The sequence below is a fragment of the Apis cerana genome, linkage group LG5, assembly GCF_029169275.1.
Source record: "Apis cerana isolate GH-2021 linkage group LG5, AcerK_1.0, whole genome shotgun sequence".
In the NCBI taxonomy this organism is placed as follows: Eukaryota; Metazoa; Arthropoda; class Insecta; order Hymenoptera; family Apidae; genus Apis; species Apis cerana.
This window is the reverse complement of record NC_083856.1, coordinates 9,197,820-9,223,303: the sequence shown is the minus strand read 5'-3', so window position 1 is coordinate 9,223,303 and position 25,484 is coordinate 9,197,820. Positions and strand designations below refer to the sequence as shown.

General features: G+C 44.7%; 1 protein-coding gene across 2 annotated transcripts; it reads left to right on the top strand.

Moving 5' to 3' along the window:
- Positions 1 to 10: 10 nt before the first annotated feature.
- Positions 11 to 24,582, top strand: LOC107994424 (uncharacterized). 2 transcript variants are annotated; one of them, XM_017051338.3, is made up of 9 exons: positions 12 to 322; positions 3,608 to 3,908; positions 4,708 to 4,802; positions 15,137 to 15,243; positions 15,685 to 15,944; positions 16,092 to 16,272; positions 18,251 to 18,420; positions 19,752 to 23,113; positions 23,203 to 24,582. In XM_017051338.3, the coding sequence occupies exons 1-9, from the start codon at positions 276 to 278 to the stop codon at positions 24,308 to 24,310; spliced, it is 5,631 nt and encodes a 1,876-aa protein (XP_016906827.3). In that variant the 5' UTR covers positions 12 to 275; the 3' UTR covers positions 24,311 to 24,582. The 2 variants fall into 2 exon arrangements, with proteins under 2 accessions (XP_028520894.2, XP_016906827.3); XM_028665093.2 differs by lacking the exons at positions 3,608 to 3,908; positions 4,708 to 4,802 and having other exon boundaries at positions 11 to 322.
- The last annotated feature ends 902 nt before the right edge of the window (positions 24,583 to 25,484 follow it).

Below are 25,484 nucleotides of genomic sequence, written 5' to 3'. Positions count from 1 at the left end.
GGCGTACAGTGTTGGAAGCGACTCGAGAGTATTTTCATCGCGACAGTACAACACGTGCGCCCGGCCGGTGAGCCGCTCGACTCCGCTTCCTTTCCGTGTTTATCAAAATGTGTCTAACGCGTAACCGTGGACCACCATCTTTCCACGTCTCGTCGTAATCGGTTTCCCGTTCCGTTTATTCGATTATCGCCAGCCGATATCGGAGGATACGAGGGATACGAGCCATGAAGCAAGCCGCCAGCTGATTATCCTCGTCCAATATCCGCGATGGCAATATGGCGAACATCAAAGTGGCAGTCCGTGTAAGACCAATTTCCTCCAGGTGAGTAGTATGGACAGATCGAGTCGTGGGAAAAGTATTCGAAATATTCAGTTATTTAATTTACGAGTCTCGAATACTGAAAATTCCCTGAAGGGAATTCCCTGAATTCGAAGGGAATCGTTTTCGAAGGGAGGGAGTAATTGTTACTTTTTTGTTCCAATTATTCGATCGTGATCGTAATCATGCGAGTTTTCAGCGTTTCATTCGTTTCCCATACAGTCGAGTTTAACGCGGTTGGAAATGAAAATCGAAGGGATCGCGTGGAGCGAACGTGCGAAAGAAAATATTACGTTATTTACAATTTCACGACCTACTGCTACTTTTACCAGGAACCTCGCCTTCTGCCCGCTTCTGTGCCCGCTCGATGTATTTTAAGAAACAAGCAAAAACCGAGCGAGGAAGCCACGTCCCCCTTCCCCGTGCTCCCGATATGCGCACGATGCTTCCCTCTCTTTCTCTCTTTCTCTCAGCTGGAAGCTAAGGTCAAGGTTTATGGCGTCTCGTTGCTCGCCGCAATTTCAATTTTCCTTACGAGGCATTTCGAGCTTTCACATTGAATCCGGTGTGCCTGTTTGAAACACGGAGGATAAGGGAAAACTGTTCCCTCGCGGGGGATAGTTAATTATTTCGTGTCGTAAGGGGACAGAGGGGTATCTGGGAAGGAGGATTTATTAAGGGTGAACCAGGCGCGCCTTTGACTCGCTACTTGTGAACTCGTTTCTATACTTAGAAGATGGGGCCGAAGACGATGGCCGAGATGAGCTCGTGATAAACCAGTAATAATCGACGATGAAATCATGGGATCGAATCGTCGATTATTATAGAAAAAAAAAAAAAGGAAATTCGAGGGAAAAGGTTTTATTATATACCTGGAGTGAGCGAATTATTCTCGCGCAGAAGTCGAAAAATTATAAAAGTTTAATTGATAAATGATGATTTAAGGAAAAAAGGGGGGTGAACGTTGACAGAATAAGAACGATATTTGTAACGTTGAACAAGTAAATTGTAACTTGCGTTCAATGATAGAAATGATGGGCAAAATTTCGGGAATAACGGAAAAGTATAAATGAGAATGAGTTTGAGAGGAAACTCGTCCTCATTCGGCGAAGAGGATAATAAAATTACCACTCGCGGCGTGAAAAAGGGAGAGAGAAAGAGAGAAGGAGCAGTTTATTTAAAGCAACGAATTTCCAAGAGGTGCCATACTCGGTCCAGGGGATGTTCTTGCGATAAAGGATCGACCGATACGTGGAATGACGTAGTAGGGGAAGCACGACACGCTGGTGATACACGGTTAGACAGTTTAACGACTTGAAACAGAAATATCTAGTGAGAAAGAGAGAGAGAGAAGGACCGTCTCTTCTAGAATAACACTTGTGCGTGACTGGTCTGCACCGTCTGGCAGCGCGGCGCCTCGGCAGAGGACGAAGAGGATAACAAGAGGAGAATCTATTCGCGTGTATCGCGATTCATTCAAGATTCTTCCCTTCGAGGATTTTTTTCTTGCTTTTATTTAAGTCTCCGTCAATGATGGGGAAAATTTAATAACTAAATTTCGATAAGTTACTTCAATAATTTATTGTTCAAAGCGTAATGATAATAATAATAATTGTACTCTGTAATAATTGTTAAGTATTAAATAACTTTATTCGAAATTTTTAATTAGTTAATTTTTCAGGTCTACTTCGAGGTCTTTTCATTGATCGATACTTTTCGTCACGATGAATAACTTTGTATTCCTTTGTATTTTGTTGGAGAAGTTGTTCGAATGAGAGATGAATCGGATAGTTGGTTCTCACGAATTTCTTGGAAATCGGTGGAATTTACAATGAAGAAGTGTAGTACGATGAACGAATAATAGATCGATAGACGAGATTTGGAATACATATATCGATTGGATCGATGATAGGATCGTTGGAGATTCGATTCTTCTTTTAAATTGTCGCGTTGTTAAAAAAGAAATCGTGTAATTTCGATACTTGCGTCAGATAGCATCGTTATATCGATATATTCCTTTCTCTCTCGAAACGATCGTCGAGAAAGCATTATTTTCATCGATAATTCGTCATTTTTCAATTTTTTTTACGTACATTCGAGAGTAAAATTCGTTCTCGAAAATATTTTTCGCGTCGAGAGTGAAACAACAACAGATATATTTGCTAGCGAAAAATAAATAATTCTTTAAAATAATTTTCGATTGTTTCACTCTTAAATCCATACAATTGTTAAAGAAGTTATACAAAAATAGTTAAAAATTACGTGAAAATATGGATACGAGGCACAAAATCGTAATGATTAGTGTTGACACTGATAGAATCACGCGAGGATAGAATTTTTTAAATTACTTTTAACTTTGCTTTGTTTTCTCTGTGTCGCATGCGAGAGAGTGTATATGTCTACGTGTAATTGTCGTTTTTGTAATAAAACTTAAAGCGATGGATGGATCCTAAATTAGATTGATAACCGATAATACGAGAGAGTAAATCGCATTTTATTTTCCATTAAAAATTAAATGTGATATATTCGTTGAGCGTTCTCCAATCTTTTTTTGAGAATATTACAATTCGTTTCGTAATATTCAAATATACATACGACTTTCGTGTAAAGCAAGAAAAATTGGAAAAGAAAAGCAAAGAAAATTAAACTTTATTAAATGAAACAATACAAAATTCAATATTATCGAGAAATATTATCGTCGTATATAAAAACCGTCGATAAAAATTTTCTTTCAACGCCATTTCCTTCTCAGGAGAGAAAGTTGAAAATTCGAAGGTTGAAAGACCTTGTTAAAATTTCGCTCGATTTTCCTTTTTTTTCAAGATGAAGAATTAAGTCAAGAGAAGGTAACAAAGATCTTCTTGGTGGGGAATTAACTATGATCATAATCATAACCTTAAGAAAATCGGAAATACGGATTGAACGGATGAAGAAAAAAAAAAAAATTGTCAAAATGGACAATGGAATTTTTTGACACGTTCTCGTATAAAAAAAGCGATGCATGCATATAGGTACACGCATCGATGACTCGATTCCAATCCAGGGAACGCGGGGAAAAAAAAAAAAGTTTCTGCGAAACGAGCGGGAGAAAGAATCTTTTTGCCGTGTCTCTGTCCGATAAAAAAGACGAAAAAAAACGAATTTTTCGCTTCGTAAACAAGCCTATGGGTTCGTCCGGTTTTGTTGTTTTTTCCCCTTTTTCTTTTCCTGTCGAACGTAATACATTTTTTTTCCCTTTCTTTTCTCTCTTCTCTTTTTTTTCCTCTCCTTTTTTTTTTCGTCATACAGAGAGTCGAATTTAACGGGGTCAGAGGTGGTCGTCCACACAGAATCGAACGAGATCTCGCTAACGAACTTGAAAGTATCTTCGAGCAAAGCCGGAGACAGCCGGGAGAGGATTCGAAAATATGGTTTCGATTATTGCTTCGACTCGTCGAACCCAGTTGCGCAGAATTTCGCGGACCAGACAACCATTTACCAAACACTTGGCAGGACTGTTCTGGACAACGTTTTCACCGGTTATAATTCCTGCCTGGTGGCGTACGGGCAAAGCGCATCCGGAAAAACTTACACCATGATGGGAACCAAGGTAATAATAATTTTCCATTATTTCATCAACTTAAATTAATTGAATTTTTATTAGGTAACTTTCATTCGAGGCTTTATGCATTTGTCATTCCATCTCAAATTTCCCGATTTGTACCAATAGATCGACGATAACCTCTCCCTTCTCAAGAAGCAAGCACAATATCGACGAAGAGAAATCGAGGAAAAGAAAAAATAAATTCACTTTTCCATTGTTATTATTACTTTTAAAAATTCATCCTATTGTATCCTTCTAAAGAAAAAAACCTTTCCAAATCAATATTTACATCGATTATCTAATCCGTCGATATCGAATTTTCCAAATTTCGCAATTTAACTTCGCTTTTACCCGTCGATAAGTCAGCGACCGATCAAACTTCGCGCGCATAATTCGAAACAGGGGAGAGGGATAACGATTTCCGGTTGCTTGAACTATATTGGCGGGAAACGGGAGCCAATATTTTTTGTTTTTTTTTTTCTCGGCTCCTCGACGAATTTGGACCGATAAATTGGAACTGTTTTTGCGACTGTTTAATTAAATTGTCCGCCGGCTTTCGCGGCGTTACAAAGGTTGGGCGTATGGAGGATTTTTTTAAAAGCGAGGCACGTGTTGCGGTTGATACGTTGAGCACGTTCGATTTCAATTATGGGAAATGGAGTCGTTCGATCGCCGCGGGACATTCCGACGACATTCCGCTATTTAACGATACGTAATTCTCCCGTGGCGGTGCGTTCGATTGTGTTTTTGGAGGGACGAAAGGTGGGGAAAAACGATTGAAGATGGCGTTGTTGTTGTTTTCCAGGAGGATCCGGGGCTCACGCCACGCCTTTGCGAGGGACTTTTCGCGAGGATCGAGGAGGAGAGGAAGAACGAGAGAAATTATGGGATTTCTGTCAGGTGAAGATAATTGGTATCTTTCAATCTTTTAGATATCGACTACGAGAAAGTAAAAGCGAACGGTTATCGAAATCAACGATAATGATCGGTACGTAGGCCAAAATAGATCGATAAACGTGCAATTTTTTAAACTTTAATTGTCCCATCGTGAAAAAATATTTTTCACGCTTTATAACTTATGTAGACCAAAATTTTTGACCAAAATAAAGTATCGGCGGAATAATACAGAAAGAAAATTAACAATTGATGTACAGAGTTGTATTCTTTATCGAATTTGAATCGATGGCGTGCACGTATCGACGTGTTTTAAATATTTGGAGGGAACGAATTATAAGCGAGGAGAATTTTCGAAACAAAGCGAGGCGATAATCCGCGCAATCGCTGAGGTTGATAAGCGTGGGAAAATTGCCATTCGCGGCGCGATGAGAAATACGCCAATAGGCGATCGAGAAATTGGCGGGTGTCGGTCAAGGTCCGGCTCAATTTCCCTCGAAACGATCCTCCGCTTCGTTCCTCCGACGCAACCAATGTTGCTCTCGAAACGTTGACGACGCCCTCCTCTTTCGTTCGCGCGTGATCACCATGTTCCGCCATGTTTTCCTATTAAAGGTAACGAGAAGTTTATCGTACCTTTTTCCTCTATCCCAGTAGTTTGCAGAAGCGATGTGGTTAATCGAAAATGGTAATCGAGCGCGCCTTCCTCCTCAGAAGTAAGTATCTTTCTTTGATTTTAAACAACATTAATCGAGGCAGGGCTTTATCTCGTAGCGGGAGGGGATCGTTTTCTTCGAACACCGTTGCAACGGATAAGTTCCAGCTCTTGGGAAACTCTTAATAGAATCTGTTCCGGAGGTAATAGCTTCCACCTTGTGCAATTGATTCCCCTTAGCCTTCCCCTTTTGACCTTCTTCTGTTAAATCGTGACCTTGTTATCCCGTATTACGTAGATTTCCTTTTCTTTTTAATATGCAAATTTATTTTCCGTATATGTTTTTTTTATATATCGGAATTTCGTCGTCCCTTCTTCTTTCCCCTTTTTATATATCAAATAATTTAAATGATTATTGACGAAGAAAAATTTCTTTTTTAAGGAGAAGTTTTTTTAAATCTCTTTTCACCAAGGGAATCGCATTCGAGAGTCGCATTCGAAGTGAGATTTCGCTATCTTCTTGTAGAAATAAATAAGTAAATAAATAAAAGTAAGTATCCTCACCCACGATTCACTTAAATTCCGTAAAGTATTACACAATTTAATTCACTTAACGTTCCCTGTTTTTGGAAATTAACCCACTTGATTCGAGAACCATTTTTAAAAATCGAATCCTGTTGGAAGCTTATCGTAAGGATGGAAGGTTGGCCTGACCACAATTCGAGATAGAAACAATTCGTTAATGATCGAACACGGAGATAAGAAGCACATGAGAAAGGAAAATATCGTGTGGGAACGGTTGGAAGCGGGGTGATGCCACTGGAAGGGGGTGGACGTGGAACTCGAGGTTAGGAGTCGTGAGGTTTGCGAGCGCCGTGTTGGCCTGGATGTGTCTTGTAAGCTCAGTGCCCCGTGACTCGCAATCCTAGGCGGACGTGTAAGTTCTCGTTCTATCCGGGTAAGAATTTCTCTCTCTCTCTCTCTCTCTCTTCCTTACTCTAGAGCACTCCCTCTCACTCGTTCACCTCACGGTTTCGTTCACTTTTCCGAATTTTTTCCATCGTCGATTTTATCCGATCTTTTTGCGATAGATCGAGAAGAAGAAGAATTATATTTTGTCTTTTTTTTTTTTTTTGTTTCCTCCAGTTTTGGAGAGAAATTCAACTCTCAGAGTAAGAGTATTATTTCTGATAATCTTGGCAAGACTTGTTTCTTCGTTTCTCTTCTTTTTGATAAACAATATTTTCCACAAGTATTTTTTTTCTTTCTTTCTTCGATTTCGATTCGCTTTGCTCTACTTACTCTGATATTCATTTTCCTTTTTTTTTTCGTTCCCTTAGCTTCGAATTTCGCTAGAATTCGCTTTAAAATCGAGCAGCAAACGTCCGTGGATGGAAAAATTTTAACCTTCTCCTCTCCCTTCTCCCCATCCCGGATCTTCACACCTCTCTCTCCTCGTAAACACAGCTTTATTAAACGTTCACAAACGGATGTAAAAATAAAAATCTAAGAGCAGTTCCGTTCCGTGTCGGAGCACTCGTGAAAAAATTGTATTTACCGTTATCCGTTCAAATATCGATTGTCTCTTCTTCCCCTTCCTTTTTTCATTTCCTTCTTCTTTTTCTTCTTCCTCTTCGTTTTTTCTCTTCTCTTTCTTCTTCTTCTTCTTTCTTTTTTCTCTTCTCCCTCTTCTTCTCCCCTTTGAATCCGTTTGAACGAAGAAGAGCGAAGAGCGTGACCGTTCCATGCAATTTTTATCGTCGCTTCGAAATTCGTATTCTCGAAACTCGATGGATCCCGCGGAAAAATTGTTCGATTCGCGATTTTTTTTCCAAGCTCGTAAATCCGGCCACGGTTGCTTCGAATTTTTCGTTTTCGAAAAATCGCTCTCTCGTCACGTCTCCACGATTGAATCGTCTCTTCTTTTCTTTTTTCTTGAAATCATATCACTAATATCGCAACTCGCGTATTCTTTTCGAAGGGATCGCAAGAGTTCTGGAGAGGGAAGGAGAAGGAAAAAGGGGAAATAAGGGAAGCGTCGTTTCCCTGCGTGGATTTTTTTTTTCTTGTTCACGAGCAAGAAGAATCGCGAGAAAGTTGGGTTGATGTATTGGGGGATAAGCGAATCGGTCAGGCGTTCCTCTTTCAGCCAGGATCTCCCGTCATTTCACGACGTAAAATCGTTAAACGGGGGAAGGGACCCGTGCGCTCTCTTTTCGTGACAACATTTCGCTATTCGAGGTTATACGTCCATCCCTCTTTGTTTTAGATGTTCAAATATCGACGTCGTATCATCTTCCAATAGAATCTATATCCTTTCTCGAAACAGGATCCCACGTATTTCATTGTATAAAGTGATATTTTAACACCAACGCCATCCTCGAATTAAATATTCTCCAAAAGATGACTCTCATAGATGGACAACCTGTGTTTTCTACGCGACGCAAAAGGAACGATACTTTAATTAAACAATTCGTCAAGTTTTAAATGACACTCTCGCCATGCTCGAATTAAATAAATATTCTTCAAAAGATGATCGACGGACGTGGACGACCAATGCTTCTCGTGCAACGCAAATCCAAAAGGAAAGAGAATCGTTGTCTTTAACGATCCTCATATTATTTATCGTTTAAAAATTCCTCAAGTTTTCTTTAAATCATACTCGCTATTAAATATTAAATAAACTTTCCGAAAAGATGATCGACGCTTCTGATGCGACGCAAATCCAAAAGGGAAGAGAATCGTTGATTCGTCAAATTTAAATGGCCACTTGAACACGCACAATATCGATACAATCGAATTAAAAGGAATTATTCTCCAAAAGATGGTGGAGAGACACGGAAAAAGGAGAGAATCGTTGTCTTTAACGATCCTCATATTATTTATCGTTTAAAAATTCAAGTTTTCTTTACTTTGAATCACACTCTCGCTATTAAATATTAAATAAACTCCCCGAAATGATCGACGCTTCTGATGCGACGCAAATCCAAAAGGGAAGAGAATCGTTTGATAATTCGTCAAATTTAAATGGCACAATATCGATACAATCGAATTAAAACGGATTATTCTCCAAAAGATGGTGGAGAGACACGGAAGGGCGCAGTACCGTGCGTTTTTGCCGTTTGCGACGCGAGCCGGAAGGGAAGAGGCGACGTTCGCCGGAAGTTCTCCGAAGAAACAAAGCGTTTTTATCATCGCGGAGTGTCTTTACCGCTGTTCATCATCCGGGGCCGTGAATCATCCTTTGTTCCGTATTGACCGTTTCACAAAAAAGGAAACGACAGATTTACGCACGTCCGCTCGCGCGAATCGCGACCCACCCCTCTTCATCCCTCCTCTCCAATACTATAAATCCGCCGTTTATACGATCAACCGGCAGTTATTAAAAGTGGGACGGGGAAAATTCGTCTCGCTCGTAGACGAGGCAAAATATGCGTTCCTTTCTGCCGGGGTCGTCCGGATGTTTCGATTTCGCGCGATAAAACTACCATCAAAAAACACCGTGTTTCCTTTTCCCGAAAAAATCGAAATATGTGTATCCCCGGATTTAGAGGAGATTTTTCGAAACGTCACCTCGTATATTATTATTGCCGTCCGTCGTGTTTAGTCTCGGCGTCGCGTTAATGGCGTCGGTTCCCCGAGAATGAAAAATATTTCCACCATCGCTTTTAAATTAAAACGTATCCGAGGAGAGGATTATTGCACAGGCGTTAATGGACCCAAAACGAGAGCGTCCCATCTGTGGGAAAATTTTCGGCCGATAGACCATTCTTTACCATTCTTCAAGATTTAACGCCCGTGAAAATTTCTCTTCCAATCAGTTTGAATCTCGAAACACGTTTATTTAGGATTTTCATCGAGTCTAAGTTCTTCTCTTTCGGAATTTCGGAAAAGGAATTTTCGGAGACGTATTGGAGCTTATGTATATATATACGTGTCGTTGAAATATAAATTAGATCAATTAGAATCAGATCAAATTGGTTGGTCAACTGTTTCTAAAATTGATAGTAATTTTTATTCAGATTTATGAACACGTTTCGTAATCGTAAATTGTAAATTCTGACCGATCTTATTAATCTCCAAAAGGGCGAACGGAAAATTTTCAATAGCGTCAGAAATCATTTAAACAAATTCTTCGAGAAAAGAGAAAAAAGCGAAAAGACCGACCCAATACTAAGCTCCACAATTCTTCTTTGATCCACTCAACTTTCAAAATTCGAAAATAAAGTTCTCCTCCTGTCCTATTGTCCTATTGTCCCCAAAAATTTTAAATATTTTCGTGCTTTCAGAAACCACTTGCTAAAAATTTCATCGAAAAAGAGAAAAATAAGGAGGAAGCGAAAAGATTTTCAACGGTCAACCCAAGATTTCCTCCATCATTCTTCGGCCCGCTTAACTTTCAAAATTCAATACGAAGTGCCATCACTTTGCTCCATAAAAGTCTTTTCCCTCTTTCTCTACCATTTTTCGCAAGTGGATGGAATTTCCCACGGTTCAAAGTGTTCCTCCAAGGTTTTCGAGTCGCGGGCGCGTCCATTAAAACGCGACCTCCTCTCACGTAATTAAACCCAATCTCGTGCCACTTAATAAAGCGAATAATAGAGAGTGTTGTCGCTTTTACTGCTCGAAACTGACAATGAGAGAGAGAGAGGGAGAAAGAGAACACTCTGGTTTCTTCACGGTGAATCATTTTTGTGTCCGCGTGGCAATAAAAATGGATGAATGCAAACGATTTCTCTCTCGTGGCCGTCTTAATTCACTCTTATACCCCTGAAACGAGAAACAAAGAGGAAGGGTTGGACAGTTTTGGCCGGGAAGATGCTCTCTTGTTGCAATTTCCTTGGCTTGGTCGTAAAACCAAGTCGAGAGAATGGAAGATAACGGAGGTGGAATTGTTTCTTTAAAAAAAGAACTTGTAGAGAGTTTCAAAATCGAGAGGTGTAAACCATTATGATACATATGGGGAGGGGATTCGTGGATTCGGAGGGCGAAAGAAGAAAATCGAGGAGCGGTGAACCTAAAACTTATCGCGAAAGTGCGAGAAACGCAGAGGAGAGGAGGAAATAAACGGCAGAGGGAGATAAAACAAGAACGATGCTTAAAACCACGATTGATAGTGAGAATAATGAAACTAAAAATTGAAGACATTCGAGGAATAAATTTATCAAATTATTAATCAAATCCTGTTATTTTCCAGAGAAAACTTGTAAAGTTTCTTAAAGAAGCGATCTTGATCGTTTGATTCTCATATCTCATGTTATGCAAATTAAATTCTAAAGAAATAAGTTAGAAAAAAGACGCACGCAATGGCGGAACTGTTCAAGTTCCCTCGAGAAGGGAAGGGAAGTCATCGAAAGCACTTTGACCGATACAACGCCATCTTCTTTTATCCACGTTTGAAATTTTTCACGAATATTTTCTCGCCGGTTCAGGGTTCAGGGCCACGGTCTGACGAACGAGCTAACATCCACCGATGCGCTGGATCGATATTCAGGTTTTGTTGTGCAATTAATTATACCTATTAGCGAATCGTACTCTCGTCAATAAACGGAGCACGAGGCATAATTTAATTTACGATCTAACAACGATCCCATCGCCGGTTACAATTGACACGTCCCGGTAATAAACGGCTAATGTCGCGCGAAAATTGTCGCACTTTCGCGTACAATCGTTAATTCACGCGCGATTTCCTCGTCCATCGGCGAATCCGCGATTGAAACGCTTGTGTCAAGCGACGAATTTCTGTTTCTCACTCAATTCGTCGAAGAAAACTCGTGATATTTCTTTTTCAAATAAATTTCGAGCTCTCGACTTATTTTTAACAGGCGATCGGACGACACAAGATTGGAAAGTATTGGAAATATCCATATACGATTTTTTACTTCGATTGATTCGCAAACAAAATTTATATTTTTAGACAATTGGTAATAAATAATCGTAATTCCAGATACCAGCACATTGGTTGGAAAGTATTGGAAATATCCACGATAATTGAAAATTGCTATTATTATAATTTCGATCATTTCGATATTCGAGATGTGAAAACCAAAGGTTACAACATCCTTCGCGTTCTTATTTCACGAGGCTAGTTCATCAAATTCGGGGAAAAATTTGTATCGAATCCAAGCATGGTCGTTTCCCACCAATGTCATTTTCATCTCGGCCAATTATTCGGCATACAACGAATTCGTACGAATTGGATGGGTTCGTCGCGGCCACGGCCACGGGCGTGGAGGAACCGTTCCGACGTCCGGCGTTGTGGATGGACTCGTTGACCGCCAATTGATCAGGAAGCATAGTCGTTAGGCAACGGCGTTTAACGTGATTAAGTCGCCGAATTTGTACGCGATAGCATGCCGTGCCGCTCTTCCCATCCGCAATGAAACGGTAACCGATCAAAAGCTCCGCATTACTTATGGCTGATTGATCGATAGAACACGCTCCCTCTCCTCTCCCTCTGTTCTCGCGCTTCCTCTTCTTCCTCCTTCCTCTTTTTCCTTTCGAAGCGAGGAAACTTGGTCTCTGACCGCGCTCCGCTCGTTACGATCCGCTCAAATTCCTTCCCTTCCAACTTTCGATTCATCGATCCACGTTGTTTATCCGCTTGATCTTGGCTACGTACGAGCCGGCGATATAAAGCGAAATTTCGAAGCGAGAGATTCGACGAAGAGCTGAATCTCGACAAGAAATTGTTGTCCCGTACGTGCATCTTTTTTTGATAAAATTGTTTTTCATCATCTAATCTCGAAACAGCTAATTATTATTTTACGAACAGTGTAATTAATAAAATTGGGAAATTCGTGGATCGGTTCAATTTGGATCCGCGATTCTGTGGAAAAATTCAATCGTATTCGCGCGCGTCGATGATATCGATCCGTTCCCCGTTCAAAAGAATTGAAATTCTAGGCTCGCATCGAGCATCTTGGCAGGGCAGCGGGCCGTGCCCCCGGTGACCCAGTAATCGAGGGGGTCGATATTCATCCCTAACGGCGTCTAACGTTACAGGGTATCGCGTGTGTCTCCCTTCAAATTCGAGCGGTTTCGCGCGGTGCGGGTTCGACGACTCGTCGAGGAACCAATCAACACTTGACTCGATCACTTACTTCTCTCTAAAATTCTTCCTAAAAGGTAGAGCAGTTTGGAAAGAAACGGCAGTAACATACATACATTTTTTGGAATTTTGTTGCATTTTTCCGCAACGTAAAGAAATCCTCCTTTCTTACAATCTGCGAGGTAAAATTTCTAATTTGGATCAGAGTCGGATGAAAATCTCCTTTTCCTTTCTCTTCTTTCGTATTATTAAACGTAGTGGTATGGATAGATGGGACGGATCGATTCCTTATTTCGACACCGTTCGTAATATCCGGCAAACACGAGACCGAGCATTCGTTCGGCCAATGAGAACCGAGAGACACTCGACAACTTTTAAAAGCCCCTGACGAATTTTCCTTTTTATCCTCGCCTTGAATTTCGTTGATTAACGGCCGATCGATCGATCCCTCTCCATAATCTCCCTTCGAAACTTCGAATCCGGAGGAATTGAATTTTTCTTTCTCTCGATCAATCGATACGAGCGTTGTTCCTTTTCTTTTTACGATAATTTAGTCAATTTTTAATGAAGGAAGAACGTACGCTCTTTCAATCGCGTTCTTTAATTCGAAACAAACATCTTTCCTCGATGGAGATTAGAATAATGAAGGTAAATTTAGTTAGAGTCACGCTTTATATTCGTTCTTCCGAAGAAAGCAAAATCACGCGCCTCTGCTTATCCAACCTTTTCCCTATTTTTAAAGACGAATCATCGATCGTTTCTCGTTAATTTAAACGTTATTAATTCAGACATTCGTATTTCACGCAACGCCTTGTCAACGAGAAAAGTGTTGTTCGAGTAGAATTGTAGGAAAGATAATCGCGTGGATGGAACAGAATGCAACAAGATCACGGATCGAACGGACAACGGTAGTCGAGTTATCTCGGTGAAACTTTTAAATAGGTTTCTCGCTCGCCAGGGAACGTGGACGATAAAAAAGAGTTTATACGAAGCTGGTTATTTCTTTAAGGCTTGATTTTCCTTCTTATTTGGCGGCCACCTGCAAATTTCGCAATGGAAATAACGAGGAGGAGGATTCCGATCGATCCCCGGAATCGAATTTGCGAATAGTTTCTTGCTTGTACTCCGACAACCCGATAACGCCAACTTTTTCTTTCGTGGCTTCGAAGAAAGAGGACGGTTCGTTCTTTATTGAAATTATATTTGTACATCGAAGAAGAAAGAACGAATTTAATTCAGAGAAATTAAATATAACTGAATCGGGTGGGAATTATTTTTGGTTAAACGGGTTTCGGAAAAAAAGAAACTCTGTTCAAGAAAAGAGATAAAACGCGAAGGGAGAATGTTTAACAATCGTTGAAAAATGACATTTTGAAAAATAATTAACAATATTTTATTAAAAGTAGTTTGTTCGAAAAGTACTTTTTTTTTTGATTGAAATTAAGAAATGGTGTGAAAATTACAAAAATTCGTTTTGAAACGAAGAAATATTCGCTGCGTAAGCGCAGTGCACACGAAATCAGAACGAAATCCGTGCGAAAGTAGGAGAAGATTTCGATAAATTTAGATGCGGCTCTCTTGTTGCTCCTCCGTTGCACGAAACCTCGGCCACCACGCTTTTTGGGGTCGTGGATGTTTTTGGTTCGATTTTCTAATTTCCGGAAACGCGTCTCCTCATTCGAACGAGCGTTATTCACAGAAGGTTTCAGAACCCTTTCCCGAATAGTGGCCAGAACTCGTGGAGACCACCCTGGACGACTCTATTTACTTCGACTCCGTGGATGCGATGTCAAAAGTGCTCGAATGCTTCGGAAAGGAACGACGATAGGGACGAAATTCCGCTTATTTTTCCTGGATCGACTTGAGAAACCAATTTCCCTCCCTTTTTCTTTTTTCACGATGGAAATCATCAATTCGACTCGAATGAAGTTCTCTACAGTCAAACTTTTGCATCAATTTTTCTCTCTTCGAAGAACAGTGAAAATATTCAATCCTGGTATTAATTCAACGTCGCACGCAGAAGCGATCGCGATTCAAATTTCTCGAGTTTTCTAGGAATCGAAGGTGAACCACGCGTTCAGAGGGAAAGGGAGACGAGCGAAAAGTGTTTGAGGGAAACTTGGATCGCTGTTAAGCGGATTTACCGTGGCACGCGCGCACGTTTCACGAGGACAGTGGAGCGGATAATGACGTTAAGAGGATCCGGAAGCTTGGTCGAAAGGAAAAGTGTGCAGCCGACGAATCTATCGAACCTGTTCGAGTTCGGGGTCGAATAGCCAAATTATTATCGACGCGCCCGTGTTGTCCATCTCTTTGATATTTGGCGCGTGCGGCTATTATGTACGCGCCACCTATCGATTTACTTGTTGAATATCTATGGACAACGCGATACGCATCGACGACACGAAATTATCTATCGATTACCGCTTCCTCTTCCCGTCGTTTTCGTTGACAAATCGTTGCAACGCGTATCAACACGTGTGAATTATCGGGTTTCGACGATGGAAAGTGGATTGATCCCATAAATAATTGGTAATTAGAGGGAGATTTTTCGGGGAGAGAAAATTGATGATCTGATTGAGGATATGTTACTCGTTATTATACATGTTGTAACGTAGACGAATTCTGTTTCAGTTACTTGGAGATATACAACGAGAGGGTGAGAGATCTTTTGAAGCCGTCCTCGAGCGCGGGAGGACTGAGAGTTCGCGAGCATCCTCGACTCGGCCCTTATGTTCAAGGTACAGCCGATTTTCCTTTCCGAAATCCTCGAATCCGCTCCAGTTATTATAAATTATATCAACAGAATAAATTTCTTCTCTTCTGTGAACTGAATATTTACTTCGTATACGGAAAAGTGTAACGAGCAGAAACTTTCTTTTTCTTCTACCGCCATTAATTTAAAATTATACATCAAAATTAATCTCAACGCATTGCGTACGCCGCTCCGCTCGCTCAATTTTTCAACGCTCTGAAAAAAAATATACCATGCTATTTTTTACATTTTAACTATTATTTATTGTAAAAATAAAATTAAATCGATTAATTATTATTTACTTTACAAATAATGCTTCAGAGTATGATATCTGGCGATTCCCCTTTGTGCTTCTTGCCCTTTCCTATTATTGCTTCGAGCGTTTTTAATTCGAGAAAATATAAAACCGTTTTCCCTTCCTTTCCAGGTTTGACCCATCACGTGGTGCGCACCCTGGGCTCGTTGATGTCCTGCGTGGAGGAGGGTACGAGGGCCCGGAAGACAGCGTCCACGTTGCAGAACCCGAGCAGCAGCCGCAGCCACGCTCTGCTCACGATCGTGGTCGCCGAGGGAGCGGGGAGCGAAGCGTCCTCGAGGAGGCCATCTCGCGGCGGCAGCAAGCTACGCCTGGTCGATCTGGCGGGAAGCGAGAGCGCGGCTACGTGCGGTGGCGTTCATCGGCTGAAGGTGATCCCTTAAGAATAATGGAATCGGTCGTTCGCGGATCTTGTTCCTCCTCGATCGGTTGGATACGTTCGAAAAATCGGGAAACGAAGGGGGAGGATAGGAAGAAAGGAAAAAAAGGGAGGGGGAATGACACGTGTCTGTTTGCAGGAGGGCGCGAATATAAACAAGAGTCTAGTGGCACTGGGGAACGTAATATCGGCCCTTGCGGAGAGAGGCACGAGCCCAGGAAGTGGCCCAGCCAGGAGGTTCATCCCTTACAGAGATTCTTCGCTTACTTGGCTGTTGAAGGACGCACTTGGCGGAAATGCCACTACCATTATGCTCGCCAGTAAGTGCCTCCTCTTCCCTTTGATCTTCCCTTCCCTCCCGATATTATCCACCCTCGTTCCTCCCCTCCCCTCCTCGTCTTATTTATTTTTAGAAGACCACCCACCCACCCGCGCTTCAAAAGAGATGATTTACACGTTGAACGGAGCAGCAGCTTTCTTTTCCTAACTCTCTGATTCGTCGCTAATCAGGTTTACACCAGATCGCTCGCTCCAGATCCTTCTCGTTCCATTCAGACGCAGCTTACCTTCCTCCATTTCACCTCCCCGTTCCCAGGATCGCGATATTTAATTTTGGAAGACGACTTGGACGCGACACGAAGGAGGAGGAGGAGGAGGAGGAAAAAAAAGGAGAAAAATCGATGGCCGCTTTTTCACCCTCCATCCAACCGTCGTCTTCGCTATCCACTTCGTCACACTACCCCCTCCTCCTTCCAGCTCTCGTCGTCGCTTTGCTTAACTCCATAGCTTTCCATAAATTCCAGTTAATTGCCAGAGGAGAATTATTATCGCGAGCCTCTGATTCATGAAATTATCCCTCCCCTCCCCGCGATACTCGAGCAGCCCGGAAACTCGAGGATGGTAATTGGTTTAAATGCTTTTTCCAGGCGGGCTAAGGCGCCTCGAGATTAAAATTCGATAACTAAGGCGCGAAAGCGTGGCGACGGGAATCGGTAAATACGAGATCGTTTAAATCGAAGTCGCAGTTTCGCATTTGTCGACGTTTCAATTTTCGTCGACAAGGGGTGGAACGCGACAATTTTCAATTTTAGATAGATAGATAGACAGATAGAGAGATCTGTTGTATTAGTACGCAATTTCACAGTAGAAACAGATGAATCTCGTTTGGTGAAAAGGAGGCGGTAACGAAATTTGGAGAACAAACGAGTTGCCAGTAGAGTGGGTCGATCGTAGATCGATTTGTAGAATTTGAACATTGTAGTTGGACACGTAGAGGAAACGGTACGGAATAGAAAAAAAAAGAAACTCTGTTTTGACGCATCTGTGCAGAAAGGGTGAGTTTTTACCGTGTTTGCAAAATAAGTAGAACGAGTCGCTTGTGATAATCGTATAGCAACGAAACCAGCGTAATAAATCGCCCCATTCATTTTTCACATCGGAATACACGTCGCTATTATTATTATTATTAATAATCGAATCGAAAAAATTTCGTAGCCGATACACGTTTTTCGTCAAACATTTCCGAGATTCGATTCCATCCGATCGAAAAAACCGTTTTTGAAATTTTTGCAATTTATCGATACGGAGGGGAAAAAAGAAAGAACACTTTTTTTTTTCGCATCGACAATGGAGACCGCTATCATTTCGTTCCACGTCTCGTGATTTTCGACCGTTCTGACGCAATAATTGCGACTCTGCGTTTAAACGAGAGCAAAAGAGAGAAATTTATCCCCCTTCTTCGAATTATTCCACTATTTCCAGACGAGTGGAAATCATCTAATGCATCCAACACGGTATATAATCGGTGGAATCCAGATGGAAAAACGATTGGCTAATTAGCGCGGCCGGGCTCCCCGATGCCACGTAAACGGAAGAATTGGCAAATATTCGTAGGCCGGCCGCGATGCGTATAATTAATCGCGGCGAAATATTCCAAACCGATGATCATCGGCGTCCAATTGAATTGCTAATAGCATTCGGGCTTATTATCGACCCGGGATGGCGAGGGATGGTAGACGTTTAATATTCAGTATCTGCATTAATGGTTGACCGCGTGTTACGCATCGTGGCCCCTTTTTTCTCTCTCTTTTTTTTCCAAATGTAAAAATGACATTTTCTTTCTTTCCTTCTTTCTTTTTTTTTCCGCGCGAAAAATTGGAATCGATGTGAAAAAAATTTCACGATGAGTCGCAATCTCGAGATAACCACGATTAATTAATTACAAGAGGGAGAACAGCAGTGTAAACCGCAGCATCAACGTTTACCGTTTTTCTTCGTTCACGCGTCCTCTGTTTCCAGCTATCTCGCCAGCGAGCGGAAGTTACAACGAGACAGCCCGCACGTTGCGATTTGCGCAGAGGGCGCAGAGCGTGGTCAATCGGCCGATGGTCAACGAGGACCCGGTGGCGAAGATCGTTCGCGAGCTCAGGGCAGAGGTGGCCAGGCTGAAATCCTTGCTTCTGGAGAAGGCAAGTCCCCTTATTGCTCCCTTTACTTTAGAATCGCGATATTTTTCCGATCCGTGGTTACCCCCCCTTCCAATGTGAAATAAAACACGAAAAACGTGTTTCGAATTGATTCGGCCGTAAAATCTTACTTCCTCGCACGTCGTAAAACAAACGGCAATAACGGGCGAACGTTATAATTTTTCGTTTCGGCATGGATATTAATAGAAGGGGGGAGAGGAGGAGAGAGGAAAATAAATTCACCTTCGTCGAAGACGAGGATGGTGAAGTCGATATGTATTTTATAACCGAGATCGATTCGCCGTTACATCGTTACCTAGGAGAGGTTGGCTCGCGAGGACGAATGGAGCAGCGGCAAGTTTATATATACGTATATATGAAATCGTCATTATGCAAATGAAACGCGCGAATCGTTTATTTGATACTCATTGACCGTTCGATCCTTTCCGTGGAATTGGTCGAAAACGAGGATTGGTGATAAAATACAGTTTCGCAGGTGCGTGAGTTTGAACGAGCGGCCTCCATTCCATCTATCGAGTAGATTTTACAATATCCTTCGATCCATGCTACGTACGCCCCGTGTTACGTAATCGGTCATTAATTAGCTTCATCGAATTTATCCTGGCCCCATTTATGATCGCCATTATACCGATTGCTCGTCGTCGATTTTCGCGTTTCATTCCCAAAACCATGTCCCAATTATCTTAATCAAGCCGCTCACGGTTTCGACGTTTCAACGAACGTGTTCGAAAACGACACGACGTGATCGCGTTATTTTAATTATACGCGGCACAGATCGAAGGAGGCGGGAGCCGCGGATTGGCGCGAAACGATCGATTTCGATTTATTAACGTTTGTTTTCGAGAAAATTGACAATCGAGTTGTACAATCGCTGATGCGAGTGCACGGATAGCCATGCCCGCGTTACGATCTCTATCGCTAAAAGTTGAAGAATTTCGCGGAAGAACACGTCCTAATATCCTCGCCGCCACTTGTTAGGTTAGGCAGAGGTCACGTGACACGATGCGACGCTTAGCCTTCGCGGTCACGTGACATACTTTGCCTAATGACGTCACATTATCCCCACTGTTAGATTAGGCACGTCACGTGACGCGATTCACGCTTGAATCCAGTCACGTGACATCACACGTGACATTACGGCTAGACGGAGACAAATGATACACGTGCCTCTGTCCAACCGCATCCTTTCCAGCTATTCCAGCGTAGGACGAATATTTCCATTCATCCTTCTTCGATTCTATCTACTCTTCTCTTTCCACTTGTTCCCTTCTTTTCCGACATTCTTGCAACAAAAATCCTCTCTCTTTTTTCAGACCACGGATCCGGACACGAAGGTGTTGTGCCGTTGCCGGAGGGGAATTCGAGCAGAGCTCATCGGCACGGAGGGAGTCGGATCGTGCGAACGAGCCGCGGAACGGAATTCGAAGGAGCAGGAGGGGGAGGAGGGGGGGATAGAGTGGATGGCGAGGGGGGGGAAGAAAGGCGCCTTCCCTCTTCAAAGATCCAATTCCACGGACACCGTGGCCACGTACCACCAACTCGTCCCCTGTTCAACGGGTAGGAGATTCGGTTCCTTGGAACTTATCGAAAGCGATCGTTTCGCGGCCGGCTATAACCGAGCTCGAGTGACGGAGTTGAACGAGGAGGAGGGGGCGGGCGAGGAAGTGAGCGAGATCCACGAATCCGTGTTCGTCGACATACCGACCTTGGTCGCCGTCCTGATCAAACCTGACAATAACCCCGACGAATCCTCGGTGCACATCGAGGAGATCTACTCGGACGAGGTCGTGGACGAATCGTCGAACGACGTGGAATTTATCGAGGGCGATCGATCGTACGAGAGACGGGAGATATACGAAGTAAACGCGAGAAAAACGGGACAAGAGGTGGACAAGGGTGGGAGGGAGAGAAAGCGAAAGTTTCGCAAGCAGGACTCGGTGGACGCGATCCCCGCCCTCACGAATTTGCACGCCTCGAGGAAGTTCGGCTCGGTGGAGGCGATCCAGAGGAGGGATCCCGCGTTCTCGTTCGAGAGGTCTCACACGAGCTTGGAGAAGCCGCTGCGGCCCGCCTCCTCCACGATTCCCGATCGCGTCGCGAAAAAGTTGAACGACATCCGGGAGGTGGAGGATCGAAGGAGGAAGAATTCGAGCGGGGCAGGTAAGCGGGCGAGCAACGAGCGGCTGGAGCGCAAAGGGAGCAACGACTCGGACAGGGGTGTGAGGACGGAGGTGTGCGGCGGTGCCGCGAGCCAATCGAACGGGTGCAGGGCGAGGAGCTTTGCGAGGAAGCCCAGTTTGGAGAACGTGAGGCGGAAGAGCAGCAAGGACAGCAGTTCGAGCAGCTCGAAGGACGAGCAGATCTCGACGGGGCGGGGGGACAAGCCGTCGTCGAGCAGGAAGAATTCATTGGAGCAGGAGTCGTCCTCGATCCTGAGGAACCACACCCCCATACAAAGGGTGAAGCGGGCAGAGATCGTGGCCGCGGTCACGGAAAGATTGTACTCGAGCAAGAGGAGCGCGGAGGATTCGCCGGGGATGCGTTCGCCGACGGGGGAGGCGACGGCCGACGGGGCGACGAAGTCCGTGGCTAGGTTGAAACTGCAGGAGATCTCGAGGAAAATGTTGGGCAAACGTAGACGGGTGAGCGTGGACACGCAGACCGATTGCTCGAGGACCGTGCGAATGAGGGACACGGCTTCCCTCACGGAAACGTCACCGATCGCTCGTCGCGACGTCGCGATCTCGACGGATCATCGGCAAGTCTGCGAGAACCCGGTTTGGGACAAGGGATTCGGACCCGTGTTGAGGGTGAAGGAGATGGCCACCTCGACCGATAAACCGAGCACGGTCGTCAGCGTGGTGAGGTGCAGAGACGTGGGCAGCTCGGCGACCGATCTCGAGGATTACGATTGCGGGCTTCACTCGCCGCGAAACGATTCCGGCATATTGTCCGACGACGGCCAGAATTATTACGCGGGGAGCAGCAGTAATCCGAGCAGCGTCGAGGTGTCCGATTTTTGCCAGGAGGGGGAGAGGGGAAGGGTGGCGTGCACCGAAAGTTCCACCAATACCAGCGCGTTCTCCACGTGTCGAAGTTTCGCGGTGCAGACATCGCGACGAACGGATCAGCCAATCCAATTTGCTTGCTCGAGACGGTGTTGCGTTCAGCAGCAGCAATCCGGGGAGAGGAGCGTCATCTCCATATCGTTGCCCGACTCGGTGAGCATCACGATCGAGAGTCGGGGATCGAGGATCTCGACGAGGGAGAAGGATTGTGGCGCAAGCAAGGACGAGAGCGCGCAAACGAAGGCACGGAGGGACGAAGAGGAGACGTCGCCGCCGTTGTCTCGTTCGAGGGACAACCGGACCGCATCGACGCCCAGCCAGACCGACTGCAAGGTGTTCAGGATCGAGAACATCTTTCACGATCCTAACAACGCGGTTGAGAGGAGTTATTCTTCGAGGGCGGACTCGAAGGGTAGCCCTCGAGGAGCGGGGGCCGAGGAGCGGGCTAGGATCAGGAATTCCATTACCTTGAGGAATTCCCTTGGGACGTCGCACGCGTCCCAAGGGGAGGAGATGGGGGGGCGGGAGGGATTGATCGGAGACGGTTCGATCACCGAGGCGTTCATCAACCGGAAGCGAAGTTTCACCTCGAGGAGGGCGCACGGTTTCCTCGTTCACCAGGATCCATCGAAGAATGTTTCGGTCGAAGGGGCGCAGCCGTCGTTTTGGCGACTAGGGATCGGGGAGACCCCGTTCAACGTCGAAGCGAATCGTGACGTGACCTGTTTTCGCCCCCCTAGATCGAACGATACGAATCACGATCACGGTTTCTCGGACGACAGTTTGGATTATAACGAGAGCAACGCGTCCAGCGACGATCCGACGACGTCGTTGTTGACGAAAGTCAAGCAGGGGATGGGGCGAGAGAGGGAGAATTTTTGCCCGCCCGATGTGGTGGCGCACACGAAGAAGAATTGCCCGAAATCGATCGAAACCGACCCCAAGAACGAGCCTGTTGCCGATTTCAAACACGATCGAGGGGGACTCCCGACGAGGAATCCCGGCAAATTGGCCGAGATCGACGCCCACGGCCCCGAGTCCCTCACGATTTTCGGGGGCAAACCGTTTCGTAGCTACGAGGGGGAGATGGACGAATCCGACAATGTTTCCCCGAACAATTCCGGAAGGAAGAAGAAGGTATCCTTCTCCAGTTCCACCACCGTTTCCGAGAAGAGGTTCGACTCGATCGGAATCCTGAAGCCGATCATCAAGAGGAGAAGAAGGAGGAACGCGGCGGCCGACGAGTCCCCGAACCCTGTCCATTCCTCGAACGAGGAGACCGAGGACTCTCAACAAGAGGTGAGGGGAGGATTAATATCGAAGGGTAGTTGGAGAGAGAAGACACGATCGGGCAGCTCAGAGGAGGGCAAAGAAGGGGGGGAGTTGGCGTTCGAGGAAGAGGAAAGTTCGAGGAAGAAGAATCGCAGGAGGGTGAAGTTCTTCGCGTTCGACGAGTCGTCGGAGAACACGTGTAGCGAGTCGGAGAGTTATGAGAACGTGGAGGAAGAAGAGGAGGAGGAGGAGGAGGAGGAGGGCAGAAACGTTCTCGAGGAATATCTGAGCGAGGCGGTGACCTTGATGCGAAATCTCAACTCGGGGACGAGCACGTGAGAATTTTTCTTTCCATTAATTTATTCATTAATTGCCCTCTAATTACTTCCTTTTAAACAATATCTTTTTAAAATTTCCCTTCAAGGTGTCGCGCCTCGCTGGCGCATCGGGGCCGAAGCGGGACCCCTCCCCCCTGGGATCTTCACGATCGCTCGAAATTCACGATCGATCGCCGAGGCGAGGACTCGACGAACCCGGCACGGATCGGCGACTTCTCGATCGACGCGTCGACAGAGATCTCGTACGAGAGGTGCGTGAAGGGTATCCAGAGGCTGGAAGACTGCATACGAAGGATCGACAGGCACAACGAGTTGCTGAAGGAGAAGTACGGGGTCGATTGCGAATCTGCTGGCTCTAGACCGGATCTAGCGAATCCCAGCACGGATCCTCATCGAGCATCCAACCACGACGACGACGACGACGATTCGAAAGTTCTGAGCGGGACGAGGGAAGTCGGTTCGAGAAGTAGCCCCAGTGTCGCGGGACGGAAGGACGACTTGGAGAGGAAGATCTTCGATCAATTGATGAACGTGGCCAATTCCATCCGATATCGACGTTCCAACGTTGGACCCGAGACGCCCCAGAGTCCCACCAACGCCGCCAAATTTCGCGAGACCGAAGAGCCGCGCCGCGGAGAGGTTAGGAAATTAGGAAATCTCAGCCTCGAGGAGAGCTGGAACGACTCGGGTCGCCAGGACGCCTTCGCCACCTACGAAATTACGGGGAACCTGTCCGTGGGCAGGACATGCCGTTTCACGGAACGGAACAGCGACACGGATCGCAACAGTTTGGACGAGGACTCGTTGCCCCCGAGGAGGGCGTTCGATCGTACAATTTTCGACGACGAGCAGGACGAGCTCTCGAGCACGAGCAGCTACGCTTTTCCTACGAAACGCGAGGCGAGGACGAGAGGTGGAAATTGGGGGAGGGGCGCGAGAGGGAATTCTCCCGTGCAAGGGTGGAAAAGGTTTGAGGGAACGGACGATTGTTCGCGGTGGGGAATCAGATGGGACGTGGGGCAGGGGTGGTGCAGGGGGTGCACGTGCGGTTCGAGAGATCGGTCGGACATCGAGGCCGGTGTCGAAACGAGGGACAAATTGAGATATCCGGCGAGTCCGAGGGCGAGGTTTCTCGAGCTTTTGCGGGAGAGGCGGCGGATCGTGGAATGCTGCCGTGGCGCGAGCGCCTCTTGAACGGACCGCCACCTTCCCTTCTACAATTGTAAAATTGTATTTTTCTATTTTATTAACGCGGGGCCACCATTTCGCCCTGTATATATCTTGTAAATATAACTCGGATCTTTTGTAAACCCCCTCCATGCGACGAGATTTAACTTATTCATCTTCTGGAACTATGTGTACCGGGGTGGAAGAACTCCGATAGTAATTCGCCCCCAATCTGTAATATTAAATTACATTCTGTAAGAAAAAAAAAAAAAGAGAAAGAAAGAAAGGAAGAGAGAAAAGATGTGGTTTTTAATTCGAAGCTTGATAATTCGAAGAAAGTTTACACGCAGCCTTCCTTAATTACACGCGTATCTCTTTATCGTTTTTTTTCAATTTAAAAATTAAACGGAAAGATTTTTCTATCTCCAACGCGCGTTCCATTATGAAAAGGAAAACGGCAGGAGTATGAAATAATTCACACGCATAATTTATCGCGAGGCGATAATTTCGTGTTTTCTTTATATTTCAAGGGGAGAGGAGTTTAAAACCGTCACGACGAAATTATCGTGTCCAATGGGATCCCTTTCCGCTTAAGAAATTGAAATACGCAGTCGAAAAATAAACAAAGGAAATATACCGGACAGGATATTGTAAGGAGGATACAGCAGCTGTCAACGATCCTTCTCCCTTTATTTCCAACCAAGTTGAAATAACAATAACTCTTATCATTTTCTCCCCGCGGATAAATCTCTCCATCCATCCTTCCGGAGATCTCGGCACAGATTTTTAACGCGGCGGATTTCACGAGAAAGAGAGAGAGAGAAAATCTCGACACGTTCACGAATCGAAATGAAATTACAACTCGAACCGAACGTGCTTTGTCTCGAATGCATTCGTGTGCATTCTCACGAATACACATATATATATATATAAAACTCACGCGTTATCGATAACCACGACGAGTAATGATCTCACTTTTCCATACAAACATCGTCTACAAATCTTATCGTTTCTCCAACGCCGAGATTGGCGCGAGATTGATGCACGTCGTTTCGATTCTTTTTTTCGCCGGCGAAAGGAAACGAGAAGCGTAAGAAATGCATGCAACTTTTCGAGTGAACATTACATCAAGCTGGTACTACAACCTTTTTCAGCCGTTTTCTATCCCCAACTTGCGAACAGGCATCGTTACGCTTGCATC